The 23741-nt window shown below is 40.3% G+C and overlaps 1 protein-coding gene and 1 long non-coding RNA gene across 5 annotated transcripts in view; one reads left to right on the forward strand and one right to left on the reverse strand.

The window, feature by feature from the left end:
• LOC117938255 (E3 ubiquitin-protein ligase HECW1) overlaps window positions 1-23741 on the forward strand; it is a 186271-nt gene that overhangs the window by 99958 nt on the left and 62572 nt on the right. For all 4 annotated transcript variants that reach the window (XM_034862778.1, XM_034862781.1, XM_034862780.1 and 1 more), the window contains 6 exons: window positions 5756-5859; window positions 8193-8299; window positions 12076-12261; window positions 19520-19654; window positions 20637-20751; window positions 20863-20959. In XM_034862778.1, coding sequence (XP_034718669.1) covers window positions 5756-5859; window positions 8193-8299; window positions 12076-12261; window positions 19520-19654; window positions 20637-20751; window positions 20863-20959 — 744 coding nt within the window. The remainder of the gene's footprint in view (window positions 1-5755; window positions 5860-8192; window positions 8300-12075; window positions 12262-19519; window positions 19655-20636; window positions 20752-20862; window positions 20960-23741) is intronic.
• Window positions 1521-17990, reverse strand: LOC117938260. The gene is made up of 3 exons (XR_004655363.1): window positions 17980-17990; window positions 9045-9055; window positions 1521-1599 (listed from the first exon to the last, which is right to left on the reverse strand). It is a non-coding gene; the product is annotated as an uncharacterized LOC117938260 (long non-coding RNA).

Raw genomic sequence — 23741 nt, forward strand, 5'->3', positions numbered from 1 at the left:
ACCAATTAATAAATCAACAGTGTTGGGAGTAACACGTTACAAAAGTTACACAATTACAGTAATTTTTTCTTTTTTGCTGTAATGCAGTAATATAACGCATTACTAATTCAAGTAATGGAAATATTATACTCGTTACAATCTAAGTAACGCAAGTTACAACGCATTTTAACACAACATGTAGTAGTGGTTTTTTTTTTTAAGAATTCACCCACACTGCAAAACATTTCTTCATAGGAAAAAAAAAGCTCCTCCCCCTCCCCATACGCGAACTTCACGTGGGTTGAGACTGCAGCATCCACAACAATGTTGCTAGACGCTTGTCTCATGTAGTCAGACATTACTCCACAGCACAGTGGAGTAGCTAACGTAAGATGCTGGCTATATTGAGAGTCATAAAAGTCCATGCCCACATAGAGCTCTGCACACAACTGACAGACAAACTTCCTCAGCTTAGAATTACAGTAGGAAGCGCTTAAAACCCTGGCCATCTTTTTCCACCCAACTGAAATACAACCTTTGTTGGCTTAGAATTAAGGCAACAATCGCTAAACACACTGCTATCTCATGGTCTCCCCCCCCCCCCCCCCCCCCCCCCCCCCCTCTCTCTGCTTGAAATACGTCACCGGTGTCGGCTACGGCTGCTGAACATGTTGCCCGCTTGCAGCCGTTGTCCGCTTGCCTGGTCCTGCGGCAACATTAGCAGTTTGCAAAAAGTGTATTAGTGTCAAATCGGTAACATCGACATTTTTATTTTGTTTGAGTTTTAACTTGTCCAGTGGGGCAAGTAAATTTCTCTTCCATTTGCCCTACGAAAAAACTGGATAAGCCTTAATCTCAAGTATTTTCGAATGACCGTGCTTCTTTCCCTCATAAGACAATAGTTCTCTGTATGGTGTGTCTGGAAAAAAAATGATGACAGACAGCTATTTCCACATGTTTGCAAACGGACTGTAACTACCCGCTGTCAGTTGAGTGTCAGCCATCTTGAAGCTAAGCTGACTAGGCTGTTGCTCTGTAAAGAAAGCTGAGTAATTAATTCATAATTATAATAATACATACATTTTTGAGTTATAATAAAAAAAAAAAATTAATTGGCTAACCACAATGGTGGAAGGTGGTTTTGAAGATGATATTGTAGAAGGGGATTTGAAAATCTGGTGCGCGAATCTATTGTTTGTGGCTACCTGTATGAGCTGCAAGACAGAGCAGCTGCTGCAGTAGAGTGTAAAATCTTTGTCTGGCAAATACTTTTTCAGCACAACTTTGCAATTATGTTCATTCAAACAATTGCACATGCGTACAACCGGGATAATGGTACAGAAAAGAGAATATGCAGGAAACTCTAGTACTGACTAAATACTCGGCAGACTACACGCTTTGCCTGCTACGGAGACCAGCACCTCAGCCTGCGGTGTCGCTTGGTGCTGCCAGCCATTAAATGGGACATCAAAAGTGGTTTGCGAGAAAGCGGAAATGCGGAATGAGTGCAGGAGTTCGACCTAGGTGGAAGCTAAAACTCCCAAACACTGCTGTGTTTGTGTTTTTGTGGAAACATGGCTGACCAACAGTGTACCGGACTCTACTATCCAGCTACCAGGCCTGCTAGCCTTCGGAGAAGATAGAGACGATTCTCTGTTGGTTAAGACTCATAGAGGTGGGCTGTGCATATATATGTTAACAAAGACTGGTGCAGAAATGTGGTGCTTGTATCAAACTGCTGCTCCCCGCTGGTGGAGTTTGTGACTGTTAATTGCCGACCATTCTACATTCCACCAAGCGCTAATGCTACTAATGCATTAGCTGAACACTACGGATCTATCAGTGGGCTCCAGAGCGCACATCCAGATGGTCTATTTATTGTTGCTGGTGATTTCAGCCACGCAAATCTCAAGAAAGTTATCCTAACTTCCTATCTCAGATAACCTAACTTACAACACTCAGTGATCTGTTACAAGTCTACTTATGCCCTGTCTTTTGTTGTCTGTTGACTGTCCTGCCCCCTGTCTGTCTTAAATGCTCTACTTTAAGTAGTAATTGCACTTTATTGATAGTCTATAATTTGTGTGCATTAAATGTAGTCTTGTATGTCGTTTTTATATAATGTTTTGTATAATGTTGTTTCTATATATTTTAAATGTGTAACACCACTTGAGTCACGGTGAAACATTGTTTCATATATGGTTGAAATGACAATCAAACCCACTTAACTTGACTTTCTTGCCCTCTGTAACCGGTAAGCGTGACTTGGGAGTGGCCTCATAGGGAAGCTAAGCAAGTGGATTCTGGGAGTTGATGTCTTTCATTCACATCCAAAAATACATTTTCTGGCTATTCTCGGTCTAGCAGGCACCAAAAAATAAAAAATAAAAAATACATTTATACTACATAAATGTTCCAATTTAAATACTTCATCTTTCCAGCAGTGAAATACCCCTTTAAATAAAAGATCAGCTGATTTAACTGCTTCAGTGGGCGGGTTATTCAGACCCACGATCTTTTCCAAACAGTTTCTTCTTCTTTGTGTAAAAAACACTGTGTTGACTCGTCCATTGTTTTGTTCTGCTGCAGATAAAGTCAGCTGATGATTCAATTCCCCTAGTTTTGCTTTTATACGGTTTTTTGAATAACATTGCTTTCATGGAGAGAATAGAACGGTATCATCAGAACAGGCAGGTCTTCTTCAGCCATATGGCTACTTCCTTAAAGCATTAAAACGAACAAGCAATCTGTAAGCTGTCAGTGTTTTACAAAATGCTTTTGCATAATATTGATAAATGAGTAGAACAGATTTCTCAGGCCTGTGAACGGCTTCAGTGTCCATATCACTGCTCTTCCTGGTAGATAGATAAACCATTGCGACTGGCTATCCACAGACAGTGCTTATGGGCGTTACCAGTCGGCCCTGCGCTTACCATGTCATCACAGGGAATTTTTTTCCAGCCCCAGCCAGGCCGGGGACCAGTCATGGACCTGCCGGTGCCCAAGCATGGAGGGAGGGGGAAATTTAGATGGCTTCATCTGTATGCAGAGCTACCTGAAATCTGCTGTTTAAAATGTTCTGAGAGGAGAAGACAAAACAATAGTGTAGGTCTAGACCACACACTGTAATTTACAGAGACTCAACAATTTCTCTAAGAGCAAATTTAGTTGGAAGTTGTCCTGTGAGGACAACTTCCTTTTAACAGGCATAAACCTCAAACAGAACCTTTCTCTTTGTGGGCAACACCAAACTACAACAAATATAAATTAACATAAATATGACTCATGACAATTACAGCAGTGTGTACAGTGGAGTTACATGATGACCAATGGCAATTATAGTAGCACTAAAGATAATAGAATATGACTAATAATAGCAATGATGCAATGTAGCTGCATTCAAGCAATTGCCAAATGAGTTGACACAAAGTAAGTAAGACTATCCGCTTCACAAAACACTCTATTTGTCAGTAAGGCTAGGTTTAGAAAATGGTGTTGTATGGCAAATTTCACGTGCAGAAACTCGAGTAACCATAATTACCTCATCTGAAGAGTCCATGTTTTTTTAATTTATTGTTTCCTCCTTGGCAACAAGTAACAGTGTAGATGAGGGGTGAGGGCCGTACGCGGAACAGTGGTGTGATGATTGCTTAGAGTTCCTCATGAGGGTGATTGAGACTACGCAATATAGCTTTAATGTTATGTGCGAACAGCAGTGAAGAGGAGGGACTGGCTGCAGCTTGAATAAACTTTCAGCCTAAAACACACATTAAATCCAGAGCGATAAAATCAGCCTTTAGTCCGTAGTTTACTTTTCAGTATGGTTGCTGTTCATTTAACTTAAGACTGGGGGCGACAAAAACTGCCTTCAACATAAAACCCTAAAATAATACCAAACGCGTGTTTGACACGTGTCTTTTCTTACATTTTATAATGTCATTCTTAACTGTTTGCTTATTTAAATTAAATGTCATTAAAAAGCAGAAAAGTTCTTTATAAATTATTAAATGACAAATGATTATTATTAAAATTGTTGTTGATTTTTGAAGTAGTGAGTTTACAGCTCACAGCAGCTTAATACAACATTGTCAGCGGCTTTCATTTGATATCTACTGTAGCTAGCATTTGTTAAGAGTAGTTAAAGAGTAACTACAATTTTTTTCATCCTGGACCTCATTTCCCCATGCATTTGTGTGTAATAGACTGAAGTGCACAAAAATGTTTGAAATTGCCAGTATTGAGGGAGATCGCAGTGACGAGCCAGCATGAGCCAAACTAAAATTTAACCTAAAAGTAATTGTTTTGCTACTAACATGCTTAGATTGTTACTTAAAGTGTCCGACGACATCATCGATCTCAGGAGGTGATGTCTTCTTTGTACAGTGATGGGGAGAGTGGAATGCAAATCAAGAAACAGGTGTTCCGGGAGTCTGTTGTTTCAGAGTAGGCTCCAGAAATGCTGCTGTTATCTAAAGGATTGTCAGTGCCATGGCTCAATATTGAAATGACTTTGGCAGTGTAGTTGAGGTTGTTATAGTTTGATGACCACCTGTATTCATTAGAGCCAGAGTACAAGGTTACGGATGAAGAGAAAAACAGAGTGGCAATGGGTGGAGGAGGGTGAAGCAGCGGCTGAAGGGCTGCGAGTCTCTGGATATTGGTAGTGCTTCTTATGCTCAAAGAATATGTTGTAAGGATTGGGACCTGTTGCTGCCAGATAGCTGTGGTTTTGATGTGTCCAGTGATAAACCTCCGACACAACATTATAATCAACAGGGCAGTGAGACATGAGCAAATACGAACCATTTTTTTATTGAAAAATCTTTTAGATTATACAAACCCATAGATGTATTATAGCCTATTGACCACACAAAACACTGCGCATACTGCGTATACTTCATCCATAGCCTTTACATTGGTTCAAATAAATACAGGCGGCCACGGCCATTGAACATCTTTTAGACAACATGAACCTATAATTTGTGTAACCTACTCCGAAACAACAGACTCCAAGAATGCCTTTTTCTCGATGTCCTCTCAGGCTTTTAGTGGAAAAAAATCAAGGCTGCACAATTGCCCCTTTAGGTTACATTGCAGCTTGGTTCCTCCCGGCTCGTCACTGCGATCTCGCTCCATATTGTACCAATTTCAAGGCTTTTGGTCACAATTATTAGACGCAAAAGCATGGGAGAATGGGATTCAGGTTGAAAAAAATGATAGTTACCCTTTAATAAGATAAACTGTCTTATTAACCCAGTCGGTGTTACCAGGTAAATCCTAATATAATTTAAAATAACTTTATAAAACTAAGTAATTAATTGGAAAGTAATGTTTAAATTCATAGAAAGTACACAATTAAACTCAAGCTGCTACAAAATAAACCCTCATAACTAAATTGGCAGCTTTTATTGCTGGATAACTAAGGGGGGAATTTCTAAGGATTATTTTCCTATTTTCTTAGAAAGTACACCATTTTATCTGAGTTATTACCATCCAAAACAGGTCACATGGTACTTTGATGAATTGATAAGTAATACTCATAATACTACAAGGTTTCCCCTTGTACTTCAGCTGTAGTTTCTCTATTATTATGTACTTAATAGCAGTGGTAGTTACCTAATAATGTAAAGTTGTTACTCTGTAACTACCAGGTAAAAACTTGGTAATTAGGGGACTGTAAAAGGAAGGGTTACCCAGTCATATATTTAACAAGCCAAAGAAATAAACTATTTCCATCGTTATACTACTGTGAAAGGACAACTTGTTGTTTCTGCAGGTACCAGAACATCCAAAGGACCATGGCCACAGAGGAGGACGGTGGGAGTCCGAGGTTAGAGCGGAGCAGCAGTACAGAGACTGATTCTGATACTGCTCAGACAGGTACATGGTTGAGCCTCCTTACAGTTTAAACTGACATCCCTGCTATTTCAGTAAGGGCGTCAGGCTATATAGCACATACAATTCAAACAGGATGATGCACGACCCAGACACAAAGCGTTGTTCTACATTATTCCACATATTAAATGGCTTCTTACCAAATAAATTAATAATTGGACACAAAAAATTTATTTATAAAGGATTTCATTGATTTTAAAACAATTGTATAACTTCCTCCAAACAAAATAGTCCATTGCCTACATATAATTCACATTAAACTAAACATTTCCGTTGCCTGGAAGTGAGACAAGGTGAATGGGACTTCTTTGGGAGTATTTATGTTGACGTGAGGTGGTGTATCTCCTTGAAAACCGCCTGGCTGATTTGGAGGAACTTCTGTCCAAGGAAATTGTTCAAGTTCAAGTTCAAAAACCTTTATTTGTCCCCAAGGGGTGATTCATTTTGCTGCAGTAGCAAAAAATTGGCACACAGTACATTACACAGTACAGTCTCACATCAAATGGCAAAAATAAATGCCACAACATTAAAAGTTTAAACCCCAGTGTACCTTATGTGGCGACGTTACCTAGTCTTTCCAGAGTTAAGCAGAGAGATAGCAGAGGGGACGAAGGAGAATTTGTACCTATTAGTTTTGGCTGGTGGCTGACTGAAACGGGAACCGGAAGGCAGCAAATTTAATTCTACATGTAGGGGGTGAGAACTATCTGACATGATGGATTCTGCCTTTTTAAGCACATGTCTGTTGTACAGATCAGTTGGTTTCATCTGCTGAATCCCAATGATTTTGCTGCTAACTTTAATTACCGTTGCTAATTTGTTTTTCATTTTTAAATTCAGAGAAGCATACCAGCTAATAAATGAAAAGGTAAAGATAGACTCAATGAAGAATTTATAAAACAATGTCATCAGGGATCTGTCCACTTGAAACTTAGCTAGCTTTCTCAGACAGAAGAGACGCTGCTGACTTTTCTTACTCATCATGTCTGTGTTTAGTTCAAAGGTCAACTTGTCAATGATGATTTCCAAGAACTTGTATGATTCAACAATTTCAACCTCTTTTCCATCTATAATTGTCTTTCCAGGAGTTGGATGGTGACGTCTAAAATCAATGCACATGTCCTTAGTCTTTGTAACATTTAAGTCTAAAAAGGCTTCTTTGCACCAGTTTTAAAAATAGGATAGTGCAGCCGTGAGATGTTTCAGTGGTGTCCATTAAACTTACTATGACTGTATCATCAGCAAACTTTACAATGTAGTTATTGGTCAGTTCACTACGGCAGTCATTAGTGTACATAATATATAAAAGAGAAGAGAGAACACAGCCTTGAGGGGAGCCGGTTGATGTCACAGATATTCCAGAAAGATGTCCATTTACTCTCACTCTCTGTGTCCTGTTAGTGAGAAAGTCCAAAATCCAGCCCACCAGATTGCAGTCCAACCCAAAATTTTCTATGAGCTTCTGCACCAATAAATGTGGCTGGATGGTGTTGAAGGATGGCTCACTTGTCTACTCAGTCTTTTTTGAGTGGGTAAAGTTAAGATACAATAAATGTTACTATCCCGTTGGAAATTTGTCTTAGGCAAGAAGCGCCAACAAAAGCTGCATTCGTTCAGAAGTTGTTTTAGTCACGCAACAAAGACCTAACATTGGACAGATAGTCTGGCTAGCTGTCTGGATTTACCCTGAAGAGATCGGAGGAGCAGTTAACCATAGTCTTCATAAATCGACTGGATTTTAAAATTCCAACACAAAGAAAGCAGAAGGTAATGGGCATCTGCCAGAAGAGAGTAACATCCGGAAAAACATGGCAACGGTTTGTTATGCTTAGCAGTGATCTGTCATGCATAACTAGCAGACAAAATGCTGTGATTGACGAATCAGAATCAATGACAAAGTATTTTCAAAAAAATGCTAATATGATTACAGGACCTTTTCAAGGTTTTCTGCCCCGTAACTGTCAAAGTCTGTTGACATTTCCTTCTGGATCAACAAGTCTTTAAAATCTGCCAGAGCCAATAACATACCCCGTTTAGTGTATCCTTTATATTTTTTTTCTTCAATGATGTTGATTTCTCTATCATCTATGCATATTTGTGGGACGACTGACATATTTTCATTATTTGATGGATTAAATACCTGGTATTGGTAATGGGTCTATTTAGTTTTTAATGTCATTTAAAATTGTTTCACTTCTGATGCAGTACTTTTTAAAGGTTAAATGCTATGTATTTATATACATATAAGAGCTTAGTTACTTACTTCAGTTTAAAAAAATACTACACAAAGAAAGTAATTTTCCTGTTGTCGTCTACAGGCCCTGCATCCCCTGTCAATCACCAGAAGATCAGCCATCTCCTCCAATCACCTGCTGTAAAGTTTATCACACACCCAGAATTCTTCACTGTGTTGCACAGTAACTATGTGAGTGCTACACACACAGAGAACATGGACTATTTACTTTATGTTGTATATTGTGCTGACTACGAACTATATAGTTTTGCTGCAGGTCAGATATCTTAACTATATTCAGAATTAACTTACATTTAAAAGACATATAAATATCTCTCTGACCATTAATTATTGTGTTAAAACAGCACATGGTAGGTTTAGGGTTAGACTAGTATCTACAGTGGGGCTCAAAAGTTTGGGCACCCTAGGTAAAACTTTTGTATTAATGTGCATAAAGAAGCCAAGAAAAGACGGAAGAATCTCCAAAAGTCATCAAATGACAGATTAGACATTTGTTTAATGTGTCAAAAAAGTTAGATTTTATTTCCATCATGTACACTTTCAAAATAACAGAAAACAAAAAACGGTATCTGCAAATGTTTGGGCACCCTGCCACTACCAAACAGGACGAGCAGGCCTCCAGAAGGCCTCCACCAGGGTAGAGGTTGTTAGCACTCTGCACCACTACTCTGGCAGACTCCCGCAGTTATCCTGCATGGTCTTAAAGAAGCAGTGCTACCAAGCTTATGCAGTCCCAAAATAAGGCTTCTCAAGATTCTGGTAGTGCAGAAGCACATTGCAAGTAGATTTGGAAACTTAAAGTGGCTGGCTATGTGACAAAAAAATATCTTCATACGCGGCTAAACAGTCCGCAGAGTCCTGGTTCATCCTGCACCATTTAGTTTATCATAACACCAAGGACAGGATCATGTTCAACTGCTCTTTCGCCTATAGAGGTCAATCAGTTAAGGACCAACTTCTCCCAGGACCAACCTATGGCTGTCCCTACTCAGTATCCTCCTAAGGTTTCGGAAACATACTGTGGTGGTCAGCTGGGACATAAAAGGTAGGTTCACCAGAGTCACCTGCTGCCAGCTAATGAAACTGTGCTCCTGTTTCTCTAATGACTTGGAAAAGGCAGAGATCTGAAGAGCCAACCATCTATGATTGGTATGTGTTGCCCTTTGAAACCAACTGTAGTGTTTTTTAACCTATGCTCTGCAGAGGCACTCCCAGGACCACAGAGCCAACAAGCCTGCCTTTGCTAAAACTGTGGAACATTCCATTCACGTCGACGATTGCTTGCACAGCACCACTGCTCTTACAGACGTCAAAGCCCTCTTTGACAGACTTCCCCAGCTACTGCTCAATGTAGCGGACTGAGATCCGACAGTGGCCAAGCCTAAAGTAATTGAACATGTGTTCCCCCAGAGTCTACATCACAAGGCAGTGAGTTGTGGATGACATTCGTTCCCACTCTGCGGCATGTCTACCAAGTGTGCCTTCCGATATAATCCCCTGGGCTACATTGTGCCGTTTAGTATGAGAAGCCAGTTGCTTCTCAAGGATTTGTGGAAGGAAGAGATAGGCTAAGACCCATCTAACCTCATGCTTAGCTGACAGATTGATCACATGAATACCTGTTTCCTGAGTGAAAGTCAACGGAATTGTAGAAAATAATAAAAATATTTAAAATGTATTTATAGTATCAAATCATAACAAGAGTTGTCTCAAGACATTTTACAGATAGGGTGGGTTTAGACCACCCTTAATTTTTTGGGGCGGCTGTGGCTCAGTGGTAGAGTGGTTGCCTGCCAATCGGAAGGTTGGTGGTTCGATCCCCGCCCCTGCAGTCATTGTCGAAGTGTCCTTGGGCAAGGCACTGAACCCCGAGTTGCCCCCGGTGCTGCGCATCGGAGTGTGAATGTGTGTGAATGTTTATCTGATGAGCAGGTGGCATCTTGTACGGCAGCCCCGGCCACAGTGTATGAATGTGTGTGAATGGTGAATGTTTCCTGTAGATGTAAAAGCGCTTTGAGCAGTTGTTAAGACTGGAAAAGCGCTATATAATTACAGCACATTTACATTTACATTTAATTTACAAAGACCCAACAATTCCCCAAAGATCAAGAATTTAGTGTAACATGGCGAGGAAAAAATTGTTTTTAGGCAGAAACCTAGAGAGGTTAGCAACAACTTACCTTTAGGCAGAAAACTCGGACAGACCCAGGCTCTTTGGGGGCGGGCATCTGCCGGTGCCGGTTGGGACACAGAGACACTGATACAGATAAAGATAAATATGATTCATAATAATTATAACTGTTGGTATGATGAACAGTGGAAATGGTAGCAACAAAGATAAAGGATGCGTAGCAGGGTTAGTTACAAGTTAATAGCAATCATTACTGGGACATGAATGCACACAGAGTTTCCCTCTGTTTGCGTTCTCATGTCTGCAGAGAGAAGAGAGGAGCTCAGTGTGTCAAAGAAAGTTTGCCGGCAGTATAGACTTATAACAGAGAGCTGGTCCAAGGCAAACCTGAGGCAGCTCTATAAGGGTTGGTCAATGAATCTGACAACTATAAGGAAAACCAGAGAAGAGAATGGGTACTGTGACACCGTGTTAACATCTGTTCAGGGGTATCAACCATGGTTTCAACGATCCAGAAACATCTGTGATTTTAAAGTAATGGAAACTGATAAGGGCTCTCTTTATGGACAATAGATTAGATAATAATAATAGTAATAATGTATTGATATTGATTGATGTATTGTTCAATTATTGTCCAGTCTGGATTTTCTAGCCCATGCTAGAGTCCTGGACAAGTGTTTCTGTCTTCATGTGCTGCAACTGTGTTCTATGTTTCTGCAGAACAGGAACCTGCTGGAAACCAGTTTTTAAACTCAGTCAGGGCAGTTTAAACTGTAACTTAATGTTACTTTTAATCCTTGTATAATAAATGAGAAATGAAACATTAGCTTTTACTTTTTTCAGTAGGTCAGTGTTTGCTATTGTTTGTAATGGCTCCTCCGAACTGATTGGCTTTACAACAGTAGAGACAGTTTTCCAATCTAAAACTTAATGTAACACACTTGCGCAATGTGGCTGTATTTACATTTCCAAACTTGTTGGCAATCCAATTTAGCGTTGAAGATGTTTGGCCTGCATCAGACTACAGCTCAAACGTTCAATAACCAATTACAAACAAAAAGTAAAATAATAGGGATCATCTAAATATGGTATGTACCAGGTTTGGTGAAGATTAAGTAAAAATATTTTGAAAAAAGCAAACACTTTACCAAAAAAGACAAAGTGGCAGAAAGTTTTTACAGGCGGAAATGGGCTGGGTTATCTCTGTTAGTATCGTCCAAGGAACAGTAAATATTGGCTTGGTCGGGTTCCGGATGCAGCAACAACAGCAAGGGACCCCAAACTTCTCTTTCCCTAGGGGATCCTGAGGCGTTTCTAGGCCAGGATATGATCTCTCCAACTAGTCCTGGGTCTTCCCAAAGGCCTCCTCCCAACTGGATGTGCCTGAAACACCTCCCTAGGGAGGTGACCTGGAGGCATCCTTATTAAATGAACCAACTCAGCTAGCTCCTTTCTGAAGCAAAAGAGAAGCGCCTCTACTCTCCTCATTCCTCATGGATGACTGAACTTCTCACCCTATCTCTAAGGGAGACACCACCACTCCCCTGAGAAAACCCATTTCCGCTGCTTGTACCCGGGATCTAGTTCTTTCGGTCATGACCCAGCCTTCATGAACATGGACCCTACTTAAAATGTTTTACAAAAAGACTTGGATAAAACATGTGCTCAATGCAACATTGAGGAAAGCATCTGTTTTAGACACACACACACAATACATACTAAATACATCGCCAAAATGAAATATAAAACATATCTTACTGTCATGTGACACAGTACTTAAACGTTTAAAGTAAAGTTGTAAATGTTCTCTCTCCAGGCAGCCTACCGGATGTTCACGAGCAGCAGTTGTGTGAAACACATGATCCTGAAGGTGCGTCGCGATGCCAGGAACTTTGAGCGCTACCAACATAACCGGGACCTTGTGGTTTTCCTCAACAAGTTTGCAGACACTCAGCTGGATCTGCCAAGAGGCTGGGAGATCAAGACCGACCCCCAGGGCAAGGTAGGTGACATATCCAAAATCACCCTTCAATGAATGGGGATGGATCTTAGTCAGCAATGTGTCATACTTGGTAATGCTAGCAAAGCTAAATGATGACAAACAATAAAAAAATTAACTAGTGAACGGACCATTGAAAAATAGGCAAGAAAATTGCATCCAGAACAAAGAGTCTTTTGTAGTGCAAAAAAGTCTTTCATAAAGTACTGTATAGCCTATCACAAAGTCAATATTTTCCAAGGAAAGAGCTGTTTGGGGTCTAGAGTTCTTCTTCTCCTTAGTTCAGGGACTACCTGTTTAGACACGTCATCATTGTTAATAATAGTCTGTTGAAAGATTTTGCAGCATCTTGTCTTCCATAACTTAAAACATGATAATTTGTAACAGTTCCTTTTGCTTTTCTGGTAGAATGTTGTCTATAATACAGTACATTACAGATTTATATGAAAGTTTATATTTTACACCAAACACTTTTAACTTGTCCCAGAATTCTTTTGTTCTGTAACAGTTAAGTAAGAGATGTGTGTCTCATCTTCGTTGCAGTAAATCATTGAACATGTTTTTTGTTACATAGCAACTCCAAGACACAGCTCTGACCAGAAGTCTGTTTATGGACATCAGCCATGTCACATCACAAATGCTCTCAGAAAGGTTCTTATTTTTTATTTTTTTTTATTTCAGGAACTGGGTTCCTTTGTCATAGGTTAGTTGTTTATAATTTATATAACCACCATATTTATAATCAATAATTAAAAAAATAAATACGTAAAATCATCGTAAATAAGGTTATTTTTGGGCCTTGTCTGGTTCTGGCTTTCCTGTTTTCTCCACTTGGAACGGTCACTGACCCAGAAAGCATTCCTGGAGATGGCTGCTGAGACATTTTTAACAAAGGCAATGTATAATCTTGCACCCATTTCTACTGCCCCTAACCTCCCATATTCTTTGCTTTCACACATGATTTCTGTTTTTGTTACTTTTCTAGTAGTACCCCAAACCAAGTTTAGACACTGTTTATCTAATTTATTTATCATTTTGTGAGATGGTAGAGGAATGTATGCCAAAAACAGGAGTTTAGATAAGACAAATGTTTTATTAATATTGACTCTTGATTTATAATTGGTGTTTTTATTTTCCCATTTTTTTTGTTTAGTCTCACAGTTTTTTTTTTTTTTTTTTTTTACAAATGGTCAAACCCAAGATTTTGATTTCATCTTTTTCTTTCTTGTTGATATCCCGTTTGTTACTTTCCGTTCCTATCCAAACACCCTCTGTTTTATCATGATTTAGTTTAGCACTGGAAGCTAATTTATAAGTTCAAGTGATTAGTTAAAACATCCATTTCCATCTGATTTTTAATTTAACTTTGACATCATCTGCGTAGACCATGGCAATTACTTTTGGATGCTAGCCCAACGTGTGTGCCAGATATGAGACTATCAGAGTTAATGGTTTTATATAAAGGATGTATTAAGCAGAGGGCAGCCTTGTTTCACCCCTCTGTCATTAAAGGGTTCTGTCAGAACACCGTTTACATTTACACGCACAATAGATTTAACATGCAGGTATCTGATCAAATGAATACAAGTTTCTGGAAAGCCGTAAGACTTCATTACAGCCCGTAATAGTCTCTGGATATATAATCAAAGTCTTTTTTTTGGTCCAGCCCGATTTTGCAAAATGGCTCTGTGTAGTGTGGCAGCCTGTAGCAGCAGCTCCAGATTTACGTATATTTTGTGTGTTTTTAGGATGGCGCCTGTCCAATTCAGAATTTTTCTTTTAGATTTAATCTTACTTTGGTCCTTTTTTGTAACTGAATGTTGCGCACAAGGCAGTGGGGCTATTGGTTTACGCACGCGATCAGCTGATAGCGCTGTGTGGACCTGTGCTGCTGCCGGGGGCCAAACCTGAAATTCCGAAGGAACTACGAAGGGGACGCCGGGGTTGCAGAGGAGGACTAAAACGTAAGGAAAAAAGAAGAAAGCATAAGCCTGCCGTCCCAGCCATCATTATGGGGAATGTCCGGTCTTTGGGGAATAAGACAAACGACCTTGCAGTGCTCATCAAATCCCAGAGGGAGTTCCACGAGTGCAGCTTCCTGTGTTTTCCTGAGACACTCGCACATCCTGGACGTGTGGCGGTACCTAACTTTTTGACAGTTTAGGCGGACAGGGACGTTATAGAAAACGGTAAGGAGAAAGAAGTAGGGGTTGCACTGTATTTGAGTGAAAAGTGGTGCAACCCCGGACATGTGAGTGTAAAGGAACCGTTCTTTAGCCCGGACATTGAACTGCTGGCTGTGGGGTTTCGTCAGTAATATATACCGAGGGAGTTTATGTCCGCCATAATGATTGCTGCTTACATTCAACCATCTGCTGATATGGAGGCAGCTGCTGATGTCATTCACACCACTGTCTCGAAACTCCAGATGCAGCAGCCCAGTGCCTTCACGGTTATCACTGGCAATTTTAATCATGTTTCTCTGGATAAATCCCTCCCAGACTTTGAACAATTTATTAACTGCCACAAGAAGAAATAAAACTTTGGACCTCCTTTATGCAAATGCTAAGGATACATACAGTGCCACTCTCCCACCACTGAGACTTCAAGCCCCCCCCCAGCCAGGTGAAGAGACAACTGGAGAGGCTTCACCAGCGCAAGGTTGCTGGCCCGGACGACATCAGCCCCAGGGTCCTGAAGACCTGCGCCAGTCAGTTGTCTGGTGTTCTCAAGTACCTCTTCGACCTGAGCCTGCAGAGGGTGCCGCCCTTTGGAAGACGTCCTGCCTTGTTGCGGTCCCCGATAAGTGGACTCCATCTGGCCTCAAGGACTACCGTCCAGTGTCTCTCACATCCCATGGGATGAAAATGCTGGAGTGGCTGGTCTTTGCCTACCTGAGGCCGCAGGTGAGTTCTTCTCTGGACCCTCTACAGTTTGCCTACCAGCCTTGTCTGGGAGTGAACAACGCTGTTATCTATCTTCTGCAGCCAGCTCATTTGCACCTGGATGGGGGTGGCGGCACTGTGAGAATCACATTTTTTTATTTCTCCAGTGCCTTCAACACCATCCAGCCACTGTTACTTGGTAGGAAGCTACAGGTGATGGGTGCAGTTTGTCCGCCTGGACCGTGTTTTGTCTGATGGTGAGTGGTACGGGGGCTCCACAGGGGACTGTGCTTTCTCCTCAACTCAGAGTCATGTCACCTACAGAAGTTTTCTGACAACTCTGCTGTTGAGAGCACAGAGCACTGGTGGATGAATTTGTGGAGTGGTCTGATAAGAACCGGATTCTGCTGAATGTGGATAAGACGAGCGATGGGGATTGACTTCAAGAGGAGGGGAACGGCTCTGCTCCCCCTTTGCATTCTGGGAAAAGACTTGGACATGGAAGAGTACAGATACCTTGGTGTCAACATTGACAACATTAACAGGCGGAACTGGAAGATCAACAGCAATGCTGTTTACAAGAACATGATGAGCAGACTCTATTTCCTGAGGAAGTTGAGATCCTTCAGCGTGTGCAGCAGAATGTTGGAGATGTTCTACCAGTCTGTTGTGGCCAGCGCTTTGCTCTCCTCCGCCGTCTGCTTGGGCAGCAGCATCGGAGCCAGCAACACAAACAGACTGTACAAACTGATCAGGAAGGCTGGCTCCGTGAACGGCTGCGAACAGGACACATTTTAAGCTGTGGTTTAGGGGAGGTCACTGAACAATCTGTTATCTATCATGGATTACCCCGACCACCCTCTCCACCCCACACTGCTCCAGACTCAACAGAGGAGCAGCTCCTCTAAGAGGCTCTGATAGCTTTGTTGTTGAACGCACCGTTACAGGAAATCACTCCTTCCACAGGCAATAAAACTTTTTAACACCTCATCACTGGGTGCAACCTGCACAATTGGTTTATTAACATTTTATCATACTAATTAAGTAGTTGCACATTTTGTATTCCCATCCTGTATATATTCAAATATCTGTTCTTATATTTTATTCCTTTTATTATTATTTCATGTATATTTCATGTATATTGTATGTTTGTAAATTGTATCCTAGTATTTCATTTATATTTATATTCTGTGCTATGTGACTGACTTTGCTGCTGTAACACCATAATTTCCCTTTTTTTTGGGGATAAAAAAAATATCTAGTCTGTCTGTCTGTCTGTCTGTCTGTTTGTCTGTCTATATAGAAGTCTTTTTTACCAGGTTTATTTATCATTCTCTCAATGTGCAGAGATTATCCCACATTGAATGGCCTTTATGGCACACTTATGATCTTTCTCTTTAATTTCATCTAATATATAATATAATGTATTCATAATTACTTTGGCTAATATTTTGTAATCAGTGGTCATTATAGTTAGATGTCTGTAGTTATCAATGTCATTTTCATCACCTTTCTTGTACAATAAGCCCATTACACCCTGATAAAAAGATTCCCCCACATAGCCACTCTTCAGACCTTCTTTATAGATCTCTGCATCTCTGATAAAAATCTAGACAAGAAAAAAGTTCAGAGAGCTTTATGAGGAAGGTTTATTGAATAAAATGTTTACACTGACACTATCTACTTCTATTTATCTTGCTGACCAGCTCTCACTTCAGTAGAGCTGAAGTCTGAGCTAAGACTCTCACTTGCGCTTTCATAGCTGGGCTTATTATCTTCAGTTTCATTGCTATCACTGTGATCACTCATGCTTACAATGCTGCTGATCTTCAATTCATTCTCCTCACCTGATTGACGGGAGACCTCAGGAGGGTTTGTTTCTGGTCTGCAAGGTGGAGGGTTGAATAAGATGCTGCTGCTGAGACACTGGAACACATTTTGGTCCTCTAGGCTGCTGGTTTGTTGGTTGTTGTAGCGGTCCTCCAAGCTGGTAGGTAGCTAAGCAGAGCCCTTGATTTTATTGGCGAATGATCTCGGACAGTAGAAGAACGTGTGTTCTTTTTTAGCCACACAGGGACACTCACTTTTGCTTTGGCAAGTGTTGGCTTTGTGGCCCAGATATACCCACATCGCCAACTCTTTATTGTAGGACAATCTTTGACTTGATGGTCAGTCGATTGGCAGATTCAAACACTTGGTTATTTGGCCAGTATATAGATAATACAGCTATTGTATGGACCCAGAGAGATAGAATTTGGTAGTTGAACAAGGTGACCAGAGGTGTCGGATTTTATATTTGCGGATGCTGTACCAAATGCCAAATTTTTCCAGCGGTTTGTAAACTGACTGGATGATAACACAATATCGTTTAAAGTAGAATAGTGGAAAGTCAATAAGGGGAAAGGACGCAGCCTTGAGGGGAGGGTAAGGGTTTTGAGGTGAGCCAGAACAAGGCGTCCAAAAGACCATAACCACAGAGGACCAACGCTACTGGTCTATAGTCCTGTGTTCCTTATTTTTTGGTACACAGTGATGGTGGTAGAGGACTTAAAGCAGGTTACTGCGTGGTATGTCTCCAATGAGGTGTTGGAGAGAAAAAGGGACTTTTGGGGGGTTTTGTTTTTTAAAGAGATGTTTAAAATCTCTTTCCCTTGGATCAGAGAGGCTCCAAAATCAGGGTAGCAGCTGTGGCCTTGGTCCCGCTCCATGTTCTGTGATGCCATGTTCAACTGCTACACTGCAGTGCCCAGCTACGTCCTGCTACGTCGTGCTGTGCCTTGTAATGCCGCACAGCGTCCTGCTATGCCATGAACTACTAAAAAATTCTAACCCCAACCGGCCCGTCAAACACCGCCTACCAAGAGCCTGGGTCTGACAGAGGTTTCTGCCTAAAAGGAAGTTTTTCCTCGCCACTGTTGCTTGCTCTGGAGGAAACTATTAGAACTGTTGGGTCCTTGTAAATTCTTGAGTGTGGTCTATCTGTATAGTGTCTTGAGATAACTCTTGTTATGAATTGATACTATAAATAAAATTGAATTGAATTGAATTGAATTGAATTGAGGGTTGTTGTAGTGGAGGGGGCGAGAGGGGACTCTGTGGTGGGCGGAGATGAACAAGCATGTGACGGAGCGCATGGCTGCCGTCATGGTAGCGAGGCGCTACCTATTTTAGCTCTCAAAGATTGACCTTAAATGTTGCCTGTCTGCTTGTTTAGACTGTTATGTTTGGTTGATTATCACATGGGTTTCAAAACATCTGTCAACTTAGCCATTCTTCAATTCCCCTAAGTAATCCCGTAGCTTTCTTGTGTGCACATTTAACATACAATACTGCAGTGATGTATATGCTATAGCTACATACATCAATACATTATTCTCTATTGTTTAATATTGTACAGTTTATTTCACAAATATTGCTGTTTACAAAAATCACGCGCCAAATATGTTTTTTGTTACCTATATGTCTGTGTAGAGTTCATGTGAGTGTATATATAATATTCTGTTAATATCTAGCTTTATAACTAGAGGAATTTTGGCTTTGTTAAGCCTTAACTGTCTACTCACCTGAGCCACCCCTGCATTGTACTGTGTGTTTGAATTCAATGTTTATTCAATCTAGCAGCTTCTTTTGCTCAGGGCAGACAGCTTGAGTAAACACCTGAGGGAGGAGGATGTAAGTCTGTTGGATACCCTCAGTTTAGTGACTTGATTTAAGGTCAATTTAGTGAACAGTTGTAGTACCAGTCAATTACTTTTATTTTCTTAAATGTGTGTCTTATTCCCATAAATTTGTACATTTTTGTGTCTCTATTTTGTCGCTGCGGCTTTAATCGGGAGAGAAATAAAAAAAACATCAAAATCATCAACAATGTTTTATTTAAATAATTTCCACATGGGGCAGCTGTCCATAAAGTTTGAATACTTTTGCATTTAGACCATACACACCCAGCTCCTAAACTGCATAAATTTACGACATACCCACTCTCCAAACTGCACATCATATATGGGAAGGTTCCCCAACAGGCTGTGGAATAGAGCTGTAGGCTGCAGAAACCAACCACCATCACCACCACCCAGCGACCCCGCACACACACCAATGCATGGGCATACACAAACATTTGCAGATAGATTTGTCACCCCAAGCCTAATAATAATAATAACAACAATAACAGACTCTGTGTAATAACTTTTATTATCCATTGTTCCTTATATTTCTATTAATATATTTCTATTATTAATTTACATCATGGGTAATATGAGTATTTTTTTAGAGTATTAATTTTATGAGTAAAGTGTATGAGGTGTGTGGGTGTGTATCTGGCAGATCATTCAAAATCATTCTGTATAATTTTAGTTGATTTTTATTCTGTCTCTCAGTCTTTCTTTGTGGACCACAACAGTCGAGCCACAACCTTCATTGACCCTCGCATCCCTCTGCAAAATGGTCGGCTCCCCGGTCACCTTGCTCACAGGCAACATCTGCAGAGACTACGCAGCTATAGCGCTGGGGAGGTAGTCACACACACCTGTACATTTGATTCAGAACTCGGAATGCAACTACTTTGCAATTACAAACTAGTTAGTAGTGTGTTTGTATAAACATGGATTTATATATTCCCTTCCTAAAAGTTGACTCACGTAAAAAGCAGCACAATTGATGATTAAAATACAGATGCTCTCCGTAAGCTGATATAGCGCTCAGCCATAACCCCATTGGTTCCTAGTGAAGACATGAATCTCAAAAGACAGCTCAGCTATACATTTTTACAAAAGATTCAGTAATTTCCTAAAACAGCCTGTCACTGTAGTTTTTAGCAAATCTTTATCAAATCAGAGAAAATACTGCAATAAACTATTGTGTGTGTGTGTGTGTGTGTGTGTGTGTGTGTGTGTGTGTGTGTGTGTGTGTGTGTGTGTTCATGGTTGACCGACCATGTCAACCATTGCAAAAGTGTGCCTCATCGATGTGTTTTTTTTAAATAATTTTTGGATAACAATGACAATGGCTCAGGGGAATGATATATATCATTCTTTGGATATACACACACACAAACATTTAAGGAAGATCAGATTAGTTAAAGTGTACATGGGATTGGTTGATAAGAAGAAGAATACAGAACATCACCAGAATTAACCTTCAAACACAATGGTAAACTCCCACAACACAATTGTGTTTGCTGTAAGTTTCAGCATCAGTTCAGCTGAAGAATGTAAAAAAAAGATTGCATGAAGATTTATCGTTTGCAGGATTTCATCTTCAATACTAACTTGACAGTAGCTATGCTAGATACTGTGTACATCATATCCATTAACAAGTAGGCATTGATGAATATTTGAATGTATCCTGCTCCCATGTTGACATTATCTAGAAATGTTCTAGACGGATCCGATTTATTAGAGGTAAACAGTGATCAGTATACCTAGTAGGCTTTTAGGACTTTATCAGAAGAGTAACTGTTAAACAGTCATGTTTCCCTTTGCTGTTTAATCCCAGGCCTCTGAAGTGTCCAGGAGTCGTGGGGCTTCTCTTATGGCCAGGCCTGGAAACAGCCTGGTAGCCGCCATACGAAGCCAGCACAACAATAACTCACAACAGCTGACTGCTCCATGTAGGCACTGTCATAAAATCTGACTATTAGCCACCATCAACCTAATGCAATACATTTAACACTCACTTATTTTTAATAAACAAACTTGTCTCTGTTTGTCTCTCTTACTAGCTTACAATGACAAAATAGTGGCATTCCTTCGACAGCCAAACGTGTTTGACATGTTGCAGGAGCGACAGCCCAGCCTTAGCCGAAACCATGCACTGAGGTATGCTTCTTTCTTAATGGATTGAATCAGATATATTGACTTTAATTTTTATTGTCACTGTCCTTATGTATGTAGGGAGGGTTCCTGGTTTACAACGCTTGTTCCACGGAAAAACATAATATTCTAAAACTGTCTGATTTCAGCAATTTAGGTTGATATTTTTTAAATACTTGATTGCTGATTTAAACCCAAACAATGTTGCTGTCCGGTGTTAGATGGATAATATTTGTACAGTATGCGTCCCTCTTCATCTCTCCCTCCTACTCGCTCCCTTCATCTGACATTTGCCTGCACTTTTCAAATAATTTTCTAATGTCATCTATCCAAGCAAGAGAAAGTGGTAAGATGGTGGTGTTATACTTTTGTACACGTCATCAAATTAACTTTAACTTGGCTTGCAACAACCTGATGGTTTTACTAATTAGTCCCACTTTGTTTGCTGTGTCACTTTCACACATGTAGTTTGGAAAATGAAAGTAACTGTTACTCCCATTGTTTCTTTTTAAGAAATGTAGCATTTCAAAGGCTTTTTTTTAAACAGAGTCTGGAGAGGTGCTCAGTTTCAGCTTTATTTCATGGAGAGACCCCATATTATCTGGTTCAGCTTGGTGAAAACCACAACATTCATCAGCCCTGTAGAGATCTGGTAATAAGAAACAACCAGTAGGCTAATGTTTCTGACCAGGGCTGACCAACAAAAGGATGGTGAAGGATTTGGTGTCAGAGGAGTGAAAAGCAAAGGCGCCTATTTTGCAGTATTTCAGGTTTGAACTCAATCAATAAATATCTTTTCTTGTTAAATGTTTAATATTTGGCACTGGTGTTGTCACAATTATTATTATGTATATTATTAATATGTGGGAAACTTTCCTCACCAGGGTATCCCTTGTCAGACTTTGATTTAGTTGATGCCTAGTTGCTAGCAACTGCGCTCATTTGCATCCTAGAATACAAAGTTCACCTGGTCATGGGAGCCATTTAGCTTAAACCTTGTAGTTGGTTCAGATCAAGGTTTCCCTACCACAAATGAACCTCTCTTTGCACCTTCTCTAAAGGGTCTTTGGAAAAAAGAAGATATTATCTGATTCAACCAGACTAAACAATGCCCTTAATGCTAGCTTGTGTGGTTTGGTTTTGGTTGATGCCTATTAAACCTATTTGATTTAGGTTGTATAGGCTGGTTTGAAAACTGTCATTTAAACTCTAGTACAGACGTTTGATGCAGTCTCTACTATTATTAGTAACAATTATTTCCTTGTGAACTCTTTGTTACTGATCTAGATTTTTATTTACCCAAGGAGACTTTAATCTATTCTTACAGAAATGCCTTGTTTGAGCAGCTTCACTGGAGATATGTCCCCAACTAGATTTATCCTGCCAGTCCGGGGATCAGACCAGCAGCCTTCTGGTTGAAATTGGCCCTTAGGCCACTGCTGTACCATAAATAAGTATAAAAGGCACTCACTTTACTAAAATTTTATTTCCAAAGCAGTCAATAATGGCAGGGAAACACATTAGTTTAAGCTAATTCTGAGAATGATTTGGGGCATGGCGATTGATGGGACCGAGTTGAATCTGGTGTGTTCCAGTCTATTTTAGTTGGTATTGACAACCCATGACATTACTTGTTTGTCACGCCAAGGGACACATATGAGTAAATAAAACCAGGATGAAGAAGAATGGCTATTCCGCCAGTCCCCTCTGTATGCTATCCAGTCCGTGTTTCCCATCAGCCTCTCATACCATTTTCCTCCTTTTTTGGCCTTTTCCGTGCAAATGTCACACTAAATAAGCAGTGCGAGCTGCTGGTTGCCATCCTCGTTTGTTTTAGTAAAAGAACACATGACAATCTGCGTTCTCAAAGGATTTGTGTAACTACCTCCCCAACTCCAGTCTTTACTAACCAGTAACAACACTCTGTTGAAAGGAATTGTGCCAGTTTTTAGGGATTAAATGGCATTTATAGCTTTGAAGAATTAAAGAATTGTTTTTATTACTTGACAGTTAAGAACAATACATACGTTATTTTTCTTATCTACAGTTTATCAAGATGTGAGGATGATTGATTTTAACCTACAATAATGTAAATGTTGATTACACTTTTTTTTAAAACAATGACTTTATTCCATGAAACAGAGCTCAAAATGTCAGGCTGTCAAGGAAAATAGCGATAGGCTTGAAGAATTTATTGACAAAAACTTACAACAAAAAGTGTCCAGAGGTAGGCAGGCAAACACGAAAACAATCCAAAGACCTGGGCTCTGTTTCAGCAAGGAGGTTTAACAAACTCTGACTCTAACCCTGATCTCTGAGTTGATTTATCCTAAAACCTCAAAACTTTTACGGAACAGTTGATTTGAGTTGGTTTAATCAACTTGGAGTAAGTTCACTCAATGTTAAGCACGTGCACCACCACAATAAAAGGCAGCATGAATGGAGCCATGATTCTGCGATTCACCATGGTAACAACCACCATCAACCTGCTCCTGACCAGATTATGTTCACAGGCTCAGTTACCATAGTAACTGACTCTGAGGTTAAGTTACCTCTCTTTCTGAAACAGGCTGGATTGACCCCTCTCTCTCAGGTTTGATTAACTTCCCTTTCTGAAACAGAAAACCCAATTTACCTCATCTCAGGGTTAACAAACTTAGAGTTTTCACTAAACCTGCTTTCTGAAATGGACCCCAGAAGGCAGGGAAGCCAGACAACAAGACACGACGCAAGACAAAACACTAGACACTGGACCGACAAAAGACAAAGACAGCACAGAGACTAAACC

Source organism: Etheostoma cragini, chromosome 22 (assembly GCF_013103735.1).
Source record: "Etheostoma cragini isolate CJK2018 chromosome 22, CSU_Ecrag_1.0, whole genome shotgun sequence".
Taxonomy (NCBI): Eukaryota; Metazoa; Chordata; class Actinopteri; order Perciformes; family Percidae; genus Etheostoma; species Etheostoma cragini.